The 13,602-nt window shown below is 41.0% G+C and overlaps 1 protein-coding gene and 1 long non-coding RNA gene across 3 annotated transcripts in view; both read left to right on the plus strand.

The window, feature by feature from the left end:
• LOC148653559 (synaptosomal-associated protein 23-like) overlaps window positions 1-13,602 on the plus strand; it is a 28,274-nt gene that overhangs the window by 11,641 nt on the left and 3,031 nt on the right. For both annotated transcript variants that reach the window (XM_088648732.1, XM_088648731.1), the window contains exons 4-5: window positions 229-277; window positions 8,013-8,130. In XM_088648732.1, the coding sequence (XP_088504858.1) occupies window positions 229-277; window positions 8,013-8,130 (167 nt within the window). The remainder of the gene's footprint in view (window positions 1-228; window positions 278-8,012; window positions 8,131-13,602) is intronic.
• Window positions 10,916-13,553, plus strand: LOC148653560 (uncharacterized). The gene is made up of 2 exons (XR_015941699.1): window positions 10,916-11,053; window positions 12,670-13,553. It is a non-coding gene; the product is annotated as an uncharacterized LOC148653560 (long non-coding RNA).

The following is a 13,602-nucleotide window of genomic DNA, read 5'->3' on the forward strand; positions in this document are numbered from 1 at the left end:
ATGTATATTCTTTATTGTCAAAGCACTGACAAACATACAGTTAGGCATAAAATTAATATTAACATAAGTGGACCTCAGAGTGTTTTGGACTTGAATGTGAAAACACACATAGAAAGAGCTACAGTACTCTTGTCATCTGGTTCCTTCTTTTATGTGTAAAGTGTAAAAGGAATGTGTTGCACCAGCCTTCCATGGACTAAGGTAATGTGAATCTCCCTTTATTTGCAGAGCCAAGAGACGGGTGTGAAAACTATAACAATGCTGGACGAGCAGGGGGGTGAGTTTTTTGTAGGCTAGGAGTGTATTTGTTTTTAATAACTTGTCTTCAACTCTCAGCTAAAGATTCTAACACATCTCCTCAAAAAGTCTGGAATAACACACAGGTTTACATAAAATGTTAAACACTGATTGTGTTGTGTGATTTCTATTAATATTTAACAGAAACAAACACCACAAAAGGTTTAATGCTTTTTAATGAAAGTACTGAGATAAAAGAAAGCTTTTTGTAAAGTGTTCAGAAGGGAGTAGTCCTTTAATGATAGCTGCAGGCCTTAATAGTTGTTCAGATAGACAGTTTCTATCATGCTGCACAGTTCTTTCTGCAGAGCAGTTGCTAGTGAAGCAACCATCATTTTCCATTCAAAATGTGTTCTCTTGCAACATGCCAGAAAATGTTTTTAGTGTCTGTTTTGAGTTATTTAGTACTGCACTGTACACTATTAAGAAAAAAATAAAAGATCACATAATAAAAAATATTTATTCTTCTTTTGAAAATGTCATTGTTCTGTGATTCTCCTTGAATCATATTGCTTTGTTATATGGTTTGTTAGCTAAGTGATGCACAGGTCCTCACCTCACAAAATGTCAGAATCATCTAAAATGTCCAAATACACACTAGCAATAAAAATATCTTTAATCCTAATACTCTTAGCAGCTTCTACATAGAAGAACCTGTGCCCTGTGTATGAAAAGGCTCTCTTGGCTCTTGGAAGCAAATGGTCTAGAGTGTGGGACAAGTTGCACCCCCACTGTTCTGTAACCCCTCTATCCAAGGTCTTGGGGAAGTTGTCTTGGTATGTTCACACATGTGATCACTGACTTGTGGGATGTTTCCATGACATTCAGTTCTTATGTATTCCATTTCCTGGATAAGTGGTCCCCATAATTTTCAGTCCATCTGAGCTCTAACTTGCCAGTGGTAATGATGACTTAAATTGGTCTGCTTGAACTTGAACTTTATTGCCATATGTAAACGGTACTGGTACAATGGAATTCTTACTTATAATAATAATAATAATAATAAACTTTATTTTATATAGCGCCTTTAAAGGTGGCTTCTCAAAGCGCTTTACAGGATGACAATAACAATAAATAAGAAGACTACAACAATAAATAAGACAATTTCACAAGACAGGACACAATTATAATTACAACAATACAACAATAACAATAGAGGAGACCGTGGAAGATGGTATTAAGAAGAGCAGAGGGGTGAAGAATGGAACCAGTTAAGTAAAGGCTTTTCTGAAAAGGAGGGTTTTGAGTCTGGATTTGAAGGAGTTTAGAGAAGGTGTCTCTCTAATATCCTTGGGCAAGGAGTTCCAGAGCTTGGGGGCATAGCAGGAGAAGGCCCTGTCGCCCATACAATGTAGACGGGCTTGGGGGACAGTAAGGAGGGCAGAATTTGAAGAGCGGAGGTTGCGAGGTGGGGAGTAGGGCGATAAAAGTTCAGACAGGTATTGAGGTGCCAAGCCATGTAAAGCCTTGTAGGTGAGCATGAGGATTTTAAAGTCTACGCGGAATTTGACCGGAAGCCAGTGCAAGGACTCCAGGATAGGAGTAATGTGAACACTTGCACTAGATCTGGTCAGGATTCTGGCTGCTGAATTTTGGACATACTGCAGCTTGTTCAGAGTAGATTTAGATACCCCAGGGAGCAGAGCATTGCAGTAGTCAATTCGAGAGAATACAAATATGTTGATCAGCTTTTCAGCCACAGTTAATGATAGCATAGGGCGTAGTCTTGCGATATTTCTAAGGTGAAAAAAAGATGTTTTGACAGTATGCTGTACATGTGGGTCGAATGTTAAGCCAGAATCGAATATAACCCCAAGGTTTTTCAATTTTGATTGGAGCTCAAGTACAGAGCCATCTACAGACAGGGTTACAGGACTGGCTTTACGAAGTTGATGGGGGGTACCAATAAGCATGACTTCAGTCTTGTCACAGTTAAGATGAAGGAAGTTTTGAGTCATCCAAATTTTTATGTCAGAGATGCAATTAGATAGAATAGAGACAGCCACATCAGTGTCGGGTTTGGTATGGATGTATATTTGAGTATCGTCAGCGTAAAAATGAAAGCTGAGGCCATGTGATCTTAAAAGCTGACCAAGTGGGAACATGTAAATGCTGAAGAGCAAGGGGCCCAGTATTGAGCCCTGAGGGACACCAGACTTGACAAGACCAATTTCAGACCTGTACCCATTGAGAGAGACAAAGTGACAGCGATCAGTGAGGTAAGACTTAAACCATTTGAGGGCAGTGTCAGAGACTCCAAACACAGTCTCGAGACGAGAAAGCAAGATGTTATGGTCAACAGTGTCAAAGGCAGCACTGAGATCAAGAAGGATGAGTATGGAAAGAGAACCAGAATCAGAAGCTATTAGGAGATCGTTGGTGACTTTGACTAGGGCGGTTTCTGTGCTGTGAAGTTGACGGAAGCCAGATTGGAGGGGTTCGAAAAGGTTGTTTGTCATGAGGTGGTTATATAACTGAAGTGTGACAGCACGTTCTAGAATTTTAGAGAGAAAGGGTAAGTTGGAGATGGGGCGAAAGTTGTTAAGATTGTCGAGAGCCATGTTAGGCTTCTTTGGCACTGGGGTAATAGCAGCAGTTTTGAGGACCGTTGGTACAATGCCGGTGCTCAAGGATTCATGTATTATATTGAGGACAATGGGACAGAGAGAAGAGAAACAGGACTGGAATAAAGTGGTGGGTATGGGATCTAAAATAGATGTGGTGGGTTTCATGCGCGTAACTAGTTTGTTTAGGGATGCTGAGTCAAGAAGAGAGAAGCTGGAGAGACGGGAACCAGAGAAGTTGGATGAGTAGGGAGGAGGTGTGGAAATTATATCCGTAGTGGAGAGAATGTGATGCCGGATGTTGTCAATCTTAGAACTAAAGAAATCTAAGAATGTGTTGCAAAGTTGTGATGAGGCAGGTAATGTGGTGGGGCAGTTTGGCTTGAGCAGTCTGTTGATGGTGGAGAAAAGATGTCTGGGATTGTTTTGGTGATTTTCAATGATGTGAGAGAAGTAGGTGGATCTAGCAGACTCTATAGTAACCTTATAATCAGATAAGTAATCTCTCCAGGCCTGATAATGTACATTTAGGCCGGAAAGACGCCACCTACGCTCAAGTTTGCGAGAGGCTGCCTTCATGAAACGCAGATGGTCATTGTACCAGGGGGCAGGGCGAGAGAAGGAGATGGTTCGAGTTTTTAAAGGAGCAAAGGTGTCGAGGGTAGATAAAAGAGCATTGTCAAGTAACTGTATTTTGTCCTCTAGAGGGTCAGAGGAAGAGAAACAGGATAAGGAGGACAGAACAGAATTTGCAAACCTTGGGTGATCAATTGATCGCCAGTTGCGGAAATTTACAGAGCGTGAGGGGGAAGTGTTAGAAACAGGTAATTCCAGATTGAAGAGAATGGCTAAGTGGTCAGAGAGGCCTAGATCAAGGGGGGAGCAGTGGGAGATAAAGGAGTCATTTGCAATAATTAGATCTAAGGTGTGTCCTTTGTTATGTGTAGGGGTACAAACAAACTGAGCAAGGTCAAAGCATCCCAAAAGAGAAAGGAAGTCTTTAGCCAGACTGGAGGAAGTTGAATCAATGTGTATATTAAAGTCCCCTAGAATAAGGATCCTTTTAAATGTAAGGGATAAGAATGAGAGAAAATCAGCAAACTCACCTAAGAAGACTCCACTGGGTTTGGGTGGTCTGTAAACTGTGGCAATAATAGTAGATTGGGGGATAGAAACATTTAAAACAAGACACTCAAAAGAAGAGGGAGGAGGTATAGCTATAGGACTTAGACTGTAAAAAAGGTTGTAAATAACAATGATGCCCCCGCCTCTGCCTGAAAGACGCGGAAGGTCAAAGAAACCATATCCAGGAGGAACTAGTTGGTTGAACAGGAGTCCATCGTTTTGTTTGTGCCATGTTTCGGTTAAGCACAGAAGGTCCAGTTGTTTTTCTTTGATAATGTCACATAAAAGAAGAGCCTTGCTGTTAACGGAGCGGGTGTTGAGTAGCGCTGATCTGGCCAGTCTCGGGGATGCGGGGGGAAGCGGAGTGCGGTCCAGGTGTGGTAGTGAGAGGAGATTTTTTAGATCGGCGCCGGTACGTGATGGACTTACAGACGTGCGGCGAAAGGCAGGGATAGAGACTCCGCAGGCAGACGAACGTAGAGAACGGCGTCCTGTGCTGCGATGGATGTAGCGAGTCGGTCGTAAAATCCCAGTAAAACGGCAGTAATCGAATGTGTCTTTGACCAGGAAGTAGCTTTGTTTTAGTTGAAGAAGTTGCAGTGCAGTGTACCTCAGAGACATGATTGATGAAACGAGACGGGAAGGAAATCCAGAGAAGGCGGTAGCAAGAGGTGAAGGTCTTCAGTTGAGTAAGTTCACAATGCAGTGGAAGTCGCATTTGTGAATTTGTAACGTGAAGCGGATGAAAATAGATAAATTAGAAATCAGTGTAATCGAGGAGAAAAAGGGAAAAAAAAACCATAAATAAGTAGATAGAAATGAAAAACTGGTGAGAGGAGCGGCAGCCAAATGCGCCAGCGTTCCCTCTCGACCGGAACCGGATCAGAAATACTTACAGAAAGTCTCTCGATTGTAAAACAAGTGTAAAAAACAAAACAAAGTGCAAACAGTGCATCAAGACAATATACAAACAAACAGTAGACAATGTGCAAGTAAACATGTTTACATTCAAACTGTCTACAATACAGACATGTAAACAATGACTGGAGATGTGCAATAGATAAGAAATCATAAAGAGGTAGATGGTGATGGTGTAGGTGTGGTCCGAGGGGGATGGCTAAATGTGTTCGCCAATCTCACTGCTTGTGGATAGAAGCTATTGAAGAATCTAGTGGTAAGTGTCCGTATGCTCTTATATCTCTTGCCTGACGGCAGTGGGATGAAGAGCTCATGCCCGGGGTGGTGACTGTCCTCTGTGATGGCCAGAATTCTACCACGGCAGCGGTCCTCATAGAGCTGTTTAATCTCGGTGAGACTGCAGCCGATGATCTTCTGGGCCATATTGACCATTCTCTGCAGTGCCTTTCTTTCTCCCGAAGAGGTGTTGCCATACCACACGGTGATCCCATTGGTGAGGACGCTCTCGATGGTGCAGCGGTAGAAGTTCACCAACACATGTATTGGCATCCCCCATCGCTTGAGGCACCTCAAGAAATAAAGGCGCTGCTGAGCCTTCTTCATGATAGAGTCAGTGTTCACAGTCCAGCTTAGATCTTTAGAGATGTGAATTCCCAAAAACCTAAAGCTGGTGACTGTTTCCACTTCCGTTCCATCAATACTGAACTTGCCTGTTTACACATCACACTTACAATTTATTTCTTTAGTCTTGAGTGTGAAAAATACTTGACTTCAAATAACTGTTTCCAACAACTTCAGCATACAGAACGTTACATAGCCTCTGCACATCTTGTTCGCCTTTATTAATACTGACTGAACAGCCTTTACTTCAATGCAAGATCAGAGAGAGATGGGAATGACATTGTGTCAGACAAGCCCAAGGTGAGGGTTTTGTCCTTTTGTAAGCCCATTGGGTTACAGTTCAGGCAGCACACAAGATTGAGGGCAATTAGGACACTCAGAAATCGGTACAGGTACAAATCCTGTATGCCACACAGAGAAAACTGAAACCAAGCTTGTGCTTAAGAACTTAACTGGGGTAGAAACCAGACGAAGCAGTGTTCCTTCATGACATGAGTTGAGAAACAGTGCCCTAAACGTCTTCCACACAGGTGTTGCATTCATCTCGCACATGATGGCTTTTGGAAATACGTCACTTTTATATTTATTGGTAAATATTCATTTTCCATATTCACTGGCATTGATGGGAAGTACCTCTTAGCATTTAACACATTTCCAAAAGGAAATTGTTCTTCAGTGAGACAATAGAATTGCCCTGCAGAAACAGTAGGGAATGCATAACCAGCGGGTTTTCTCATCTGGTTGGATCCATCCACAGATTTACCAGTTAGAGAATTTGTGTGGAGCATAGTGGTTCAGTTGCAGCTCTGGAGCCTGGGACCTAGGGTGCTCTCTGTGTGGAGTTTGTATGTTCTCTCTGTGTTTGCATGGGTTTCCTCCAGGTGCGCCAGTTTCTTCCCACAGTCCAAAAACATCCCAGTAGGTTAATTGGCCATCATTTGAGTTTGTGCTCGTCTGCGTTTGTGTCTGTCTACTCTGCGATGGAACGGCGTCGCATCCAGGGTGTATCCTGCCTTGTGCCCATTGCTTGCTGGGATAGGCTGAGGCTCTCTTGTGACCCTGGATTGGAAGAAAAGGTTAGAATATGGATGAATTTGTGTGGTGAACATGAAAGCAGGCATGATGCACAATTCATGATGCAGGACAATAATGGATTCGGCTCACCACTACTTGAATGATGCTAGCAGGCAGGAATTGGTTGCAGTGCTGATTTTCTCTCATCTGCATAAGGAAGATGAGGTGTTAATTAACGTTGCAACAGATAGTGGCAGAAAATCCTGGTTTGTGGCAAGATGTTCCGTACAAAAAATTGTGATGACTGGTGTATTTTGACTGCAACAGTAGATATATATAACTTTAGATATATGTGTCATTTTTCACCATATGGGGTATATTGCAGAAAACATGGAACTTCTCTAGGATATAGCACATGCATCTCTCAGCCTTTATGGAAAGAAGCCCTTATCATGCTACACTGGATAAAGAACAAATGTTCCCGACTCATGCACAAGGGCAGCAATGCAAATCTTTGTGAATGTAGCTTTATTTGAAAGCTTTTGATGCAGGCCAAGGTAAGAAAGGGATTATGCCTATATGTATTTTGAAACGATACTTGCTAACTGGGCTCACTCCCTGCAATTTCAGTAGGTTCTTGTGTACGTTAGATGTCTGCAAATATTTGCTTAAAACAACAGCATGTAGCCAGAGTCAAATTGATAAGATCTGACATTCTCAGTGGATTGGACAGAAAGCTTCTGGTTGTGTTCAGCAATCCAGGTAATCTGTTTTTATAGCTTTCTAGGATCATTGATCAACATTTAATGCTCTCTACAAGATGAAAGGATTTCCTTATTCTTAGCAATCAGACATACAAGGTCGTCTTCATGTGTTTTTTGTAAAACTGGCTGACATACATTTATAAAGTTCTGCCATTAATACCTTTATTATGATGCAGTGTGGAACCATGAAGCTTTGAAATTATGCATCCTTTACTCCATAAGTGACAATCGTTTCACAATGAAAGTTTACTAAAAGTTGTGAACATCTGTTCACAATTGAACATCTGTGCTCAATTGTTTAGACATGTCTGTCAATATAGTTGGAAAATGGAGGATTTTTAATTCAGTGTACTACAAGTTGTAAATGTATTACTTTATTTCTGTTTAATAGGAAAATGTGTTTGTTCTTTGGTGGAAAAAAATGGGCCTCCTATAGTGATTTTGTTTCTAGTCTAGCACCTCTTGCTAATGGAAGCCACTACAATAAAAATTATGCTGACATTTTCACACAAAAACTGTCTTGCTAAAACGGTGACCACCTTTGAGAAAGTTCATTCTGGGATGAGTCTTTAGACAAAAGTCCCCATTGTGTGCTGTGAAAGTTACTCTCTTGGTATGTTGGTCCTCATGAAGTTTATGGGTGGGAAAGAAAGGCACTTGAAGCCGTTAAGTGTAGAAAAAAAACAAGTGTAACCTGTTGTTTTTCCAGAACAACTGAAACGTGTGGATGAGGGAATGGACCAGATCAACCAGGACATGAGACAAGCTGAAAAGAACCTGACAGACCTGTCGAAGTGCTGCGGTCTGTGCGTCTGCCCCTGTGACAGGTACTTCAGACATCTCAGTGAAAATATCCCCCCCAGATTACAGGAGGGGAACCGCATCATGTGTTCCGGATTTACTAAATGAGATCTTTCCCATTGTCTCATCAATAAGATGCAGAGGGACATTACTGTGGATGTAAGAACTGCCTTTAGCCTGTAAATCTGAAAGAAACGTAATGCAAGTGATCTTTTTTTCCCCCAATGAGGTGCCTTGTGCATCACTGTTTACATACCTATTAGTGGTTCAATATAATCTTAGTTCCATTGCTAATTTTAAATGTTCAGACTACTTTAATTGGTACTGTAGAACATTTAATTACCTTGCTAAGGCCCTTCATGGATCCTTCTGGAATTTTGGTCTCGGGACCACATCGTAAACTAACCTACCTTGGTTATTGTTGTGGAGGGCCCACCTGTCTTGTGATCTTCACTCCACTCTGGACTCTTTAATACAGTCAGTTGCTCAATCAAATCCTAGGTTGCCATGAAATGTTCATGCTCCGATGATCATGTTTACCTTTGAATCTGGTGGGCTGCAGCTCTCAGGACCAGGAGTGGAAAGCATTTCTCTAGAATCTAGATGAAGACCTTTGAATGGCTCCAGACCCTCCCAGTCAGCTGCTAACAGTGCAGCGTAGTTTCAGGGAAAACCCAGACCTTGCTAGACACCCCCTGTAACTCCAGATGAGAGCAGACAATACCACACAGAGTAACACCTCTCTGCATAGGCTTGATACCCCCACATATCCCAGGATGTCTCCAGACAGCTCTAGACAAGCCATGATTGTGCCAAAGAGCTCTAACATAAATGGGAGTGCTATTCTGTGCAGTGTACCAAACTCCACCAGAAGCCGCATGGAGATGTGGGGTCGACTCTCTGGGGTGTATACCGTGTACATAAGGGATATATTTACAGATATACTTGCCCATATATGCTGTATATCTAGATTTAGGGCAATAAGTTTTAAGGCTTACTTGCCAAATATTGTGGTCCTATGAAGAACCTGCTAAAGGATATGTGCTTTTCTGTAGTCAGTATAAATAATTCACTCTGTGAACCCCAATGTTTTATTCCAGAAACTCAAGTTGTTAAAATAACACTGCAAACCAAACTAACGAGCTGTAGCTGCAGAAAGCCAGGTATTGACTGTATAACCATCTTAAATTTCATTTCAAGGTTTATCAACACAAGTGAATGCAACATTTTGAGTTGAGTAGACATTTTGTCCTAAATAAAACTACAGACTAGAGCCCTTTCAGAATAGTGTGTCCATTCCATGTGCAGTCAGTACCTCGACTGTTAAAATGGTAATTGGCAGGACCAAAATAACCTTTAAGATGTTGGCTTGGAAACCATTATTTGTTTTATGATGCAAATGTGGAGTAACCAAACTATCAGGTATGGACACCATAAACCCAGTGATAAAGACTGCCTTCATCATAGTGAGTGTGAATAGGATATTCATGTCAGAATTTTAAGAAGTTAGCTACTGTAAAGTTAACCCCGTATGTAAGAGACAGTGCTTGCTTGTAAAATCTGCATTTGAGAAAAGCAAGACTTGTCACTGGCAGTTCTGATAAACTGAACCCTTGAACATCTTAAAAGTTTCAGTCTCCAGTTGGTTGCACAGTGTACAGTGCATGACTTGCCTGCTACCTATGGCAGCATTCCATTTTACAACATTTTGTGTTAAAATCTAGACTTGATTAAAACACTGGATCTCTCTCAATACTACTAGTAGCCATTGTTTAAAAAAGTAGACATTATTTAGCAGGGCAGCAATTTTCCTTAAATATACTCCGATGTGGTTGATTGCTAATACAGTACATTGATTAGTCAGACCTTGTCATTATTTTGGCAGTTCTGTGGACCCCTGGCCATCAGCGATCGTTCACTTGACTCAGACTGTGAACATCTTACAGCTTTTCAATGCATATGTGATGAATTTTGATTGTAGGACTGTTGTTCACCCTCTTTACTGTTTTATTAATATCATTGCCTAGGCAGGCTGCCAGGCTGCCATTTAGATCCTTAGGTTGCCTCTAACTACTGCTCTGTACTAACCCTTAAGTTGTGTGTGCGCTAAAACTATCCTTTTTTCATGTTTTCTTTCTCTCTTCTTAACTGCTGCCTCTTTTGGACGGTAGAGCTCTTGCTAACCTGTATGGAGTGATGCCTGTCTGCCTACTGTGAAAACACTGGTTCTACACACAGTGGGCTGGAGTTCCTTTACTGCGTAGGTGCCAAGGTGAACACTGTCTTGCTACAGCTCCAAGGTGTAGCTTAGCAATACAGTCTAATTCAGAAGAGTAGACTTCATTCAGTGTGATCTAGTAATGCAAGAGATGGCACACTGTACAACAAACACTTCTACTGTTCTTTGCAAGCATGTGCTAAGAACTGAATGACTTCAGCAACTAAACTCTCTGTCTTACAACTGGTTCAATGTAGGATGTTGGTAATGCACACATGAAAAGCCAAATGGAATGCTTTTTCTTTTCCAACGTTCATTGGCATTTAAATGCTCTGTTTGTATTCAGACAGATGTTCCTCCAAGAAGTTTTATTTCAGTGCATTAAGGAAAATTGGAAACTCTGAAAACATCTCTTGGTAAAGGTGCTGAAAGTATCTTGAAATGCGGACTTATTTTCTTGAGTAATAGTAAAATTTAAAAGTGTGAACTGTGATTTGCCATTCATTATAATCCTAAATCCTATTTTTAGAAATATCTGTCGTTAAAATCCTTTGAACTAGGTATTTCTGTGTTTTTATTTCCTAATTAGTAAAAACAAATCAATGCAGCAATTAAATGCATTTACAAAATGTTTTCATATTTTGTGTGGAAATTGATGCATCTCCCTAAAGACATTTCTAGAAGTTTGATAAAACGTTTGTAAGTTTTTCTATCCGTATCATGCAGATACAGTGCCTTGCGAAAGTATTCGGCCCCCTTGAACTTTTCAACCTTTTGCCACATTTCAGGCTTCAAACATAAAGATATAAATTTTTTATTTTATGTGAAGAATCACCAACAAGTGGGACACAATTGTGAAGTGGAACGAAATCTATTGGATTTTTGAAACTTTAACTAATAAAAAAATGAAAAGTGGGGCGTGCAAAATTATTCGGCCCCTTTACTTTCAGTGCAGCAAACTCACTCCAGAAGTTCAGCGAGGATCTCTGAATGATCCAATGTTGTCCTAAATGACTGATGGTGATAAATAGAATCCACCTGTGTGTAATCAAGTCTCTGTATAAATGCACCTGCTCTGTGATAGTCTCAAGGTTCTGTTGAAAGCGCAGAGAGCATCATGAAGACCAAGGAACACACCAGGCAGGGCCGTAATACTGTTGTGGAGAAGTTTAAAGCCGGATTTGGATACAAAAAGATTTCCCAAGCTTCAAACATCCCAAGGAGCACTGTGCAAGCGATCATCTTGAAATGGAAGGAGTATCAGACCACTGCAAATCTACCAAGACCTGGCCGTCCCTCTAAACTTTCAGCTCAGACAAGGAGAAGACTGATCAGAGATGCAGCCAAGAGGCCCATGATCACTCTGGATGAACTGCAGAGAACTACAGCTGAGGTGGGAGAGTCTGTCCATAGGACAACAATCAGTCTTACACTGCACAAATCTGGCCTTTATGGAAGAGTGGCAAGAAGAAAGCCATTTCTCAAAGATATCCATAAAAAGTCTCGTCTAAAGTTTGCCACAAGCCACCTGGGAGACACCCCAAACATGTGGAAGAAGGTGCTCTGGTCAGATGAAACCAAAATCGAACTTTTTGGCCACAATGCAAAACGATATGTTTGGCGTAAAAGCAACACAGCTCATCACCCTCAACACACCATCCCCACTGTCAAACATGGTGGTGGCAGCATCATGGTTTGGGCCTGCTTTTCTTCAGCAGGGACAGGGAAGATGGTTAAAATTGAGGGGAAGATGGATGCAGCCAAATACAGGACCATTCTGGATGAAAACCTGTTGGAGTCTGCAAAAGACCTGAAACTGGGACAGAGATTTATCTTCCAACAAGACAATGATCCCAAACATACAGCAAAATCTACAAAGGAATGGTTCACAAATAAACGTATCCAGGTGTTTGAATGGCCAAGTCAAAGTCCAGACCTGAATCCAATCGAGAATCTGTGGAAAGAGCTGAAAACTGCTGTTCACAAACGCTCTCCATCCAACCTCACTGAGCTCGAGCTGTTTTGCAAGGAAGAATGGGCAAGAATTTCAGTCTCTCGATGTGCAAAACTGATAGAGACATACCCCAAGCGACTTGCAGCTGTAATCGCAGCAAAAGGTATTAACGCAAGGGGGCCGAATAATTTTGCACGCCCCACTTTTCATTTTTTTATTAGTTAAAAAAGTTTCAAAAATCCAATAGATTTTGTTCCACTTCAGAATTGTGTCCCACTTGTTGGTGATTCTTCACATAAAATAAAAAATTTATATCTTTATGTTTGAAGCCTGAAATGTGGCAAAAGGTTGAAAAGTTCAAGGGGGCCGAATACTTTCGCAAGGCACTGTAAGAGGTTCAAAGATGAAGAGACAAAAGGTGAAGTGGAGTAATAAATGAATAGCACATACATATAAAAATGTCTTACACCAAACAGTAAGGTGTTCCAGTGGTTGAATGTCTTGTCCTCTTTGGATTATGTGGTGCCTAAACAAGTTCTCTAAATATGGATTACATTGCGAAACTGTAGAAGCACTTGAGCAATTGGGTAGTGTTAGAAATGACTCAATCATACATACTATCACATATGACATCTTTGCAGCCTACAGATCTGGTGATTTAACTACATAAAAGGAAGTTAACCATGCTTGGAACAGTAAAAAGAAATGTGTATTTCCACTTGAGGTTGTAGAAATGCAGAATCAAAGTCAGCTATTTTGATAAATATTACAGCATTTGTTAAATGTTATACAAAAATGCCTCAAATGCATTATTGTGATGAGCCTGATGCAAAGATTCAGCAGTGAGTACTTGGGATGCTGAACACGAATGTATGCAGTAATTATGGTGATGTCATTGAGATTAACTGTTTTTAACCCACACATTTCAATGCATGACTTGCCTGCTGCCTACTGGTTCTCTTGTAAACAGATGAAGCACCACCAAGAATATCCTTTGGTCTTCAGGACTTCACTGCTGGCAAATTGTATCAATACAGTGTTCCTGGAGACAGTGAGCTCCCAAAGATCAGGCACTAATACACACTTGCTAAAATGACTGTGGGCTCATTACAGCACAAATTTCTTTTCAATTCTGTCATTTAACTAGCATGAGAGTGTAAAGTCTATTTGCAAAGAAATTTGTTCAAGACTGTTTATTCCAGATTAAATCAGGTCCGTGACCTGTAATCTAATACGTGAACCTAGATTCTAAAGGAAACAGACCAGAAGAATAAAAATGCAACTTCACAATGTTTAAGTTTAGCAAGGAGAGTTTTACTTTTCTAC

Source organism: Lepisosteus platostomus, chromosome 10 (genome assembly GCF_059453375.1).
Source record: "Lepisosteus platostomus isolate fLepPlt1 chromosome 10, fLepPlt1.hap1, whole genome shotgun sequence".
NCBI lineage: Eukaryota > Metazoa > Chordata > Actinopteri > Semionotiformes > Lepisosteidae > Lepisosteus > Lepisosteus platostomus.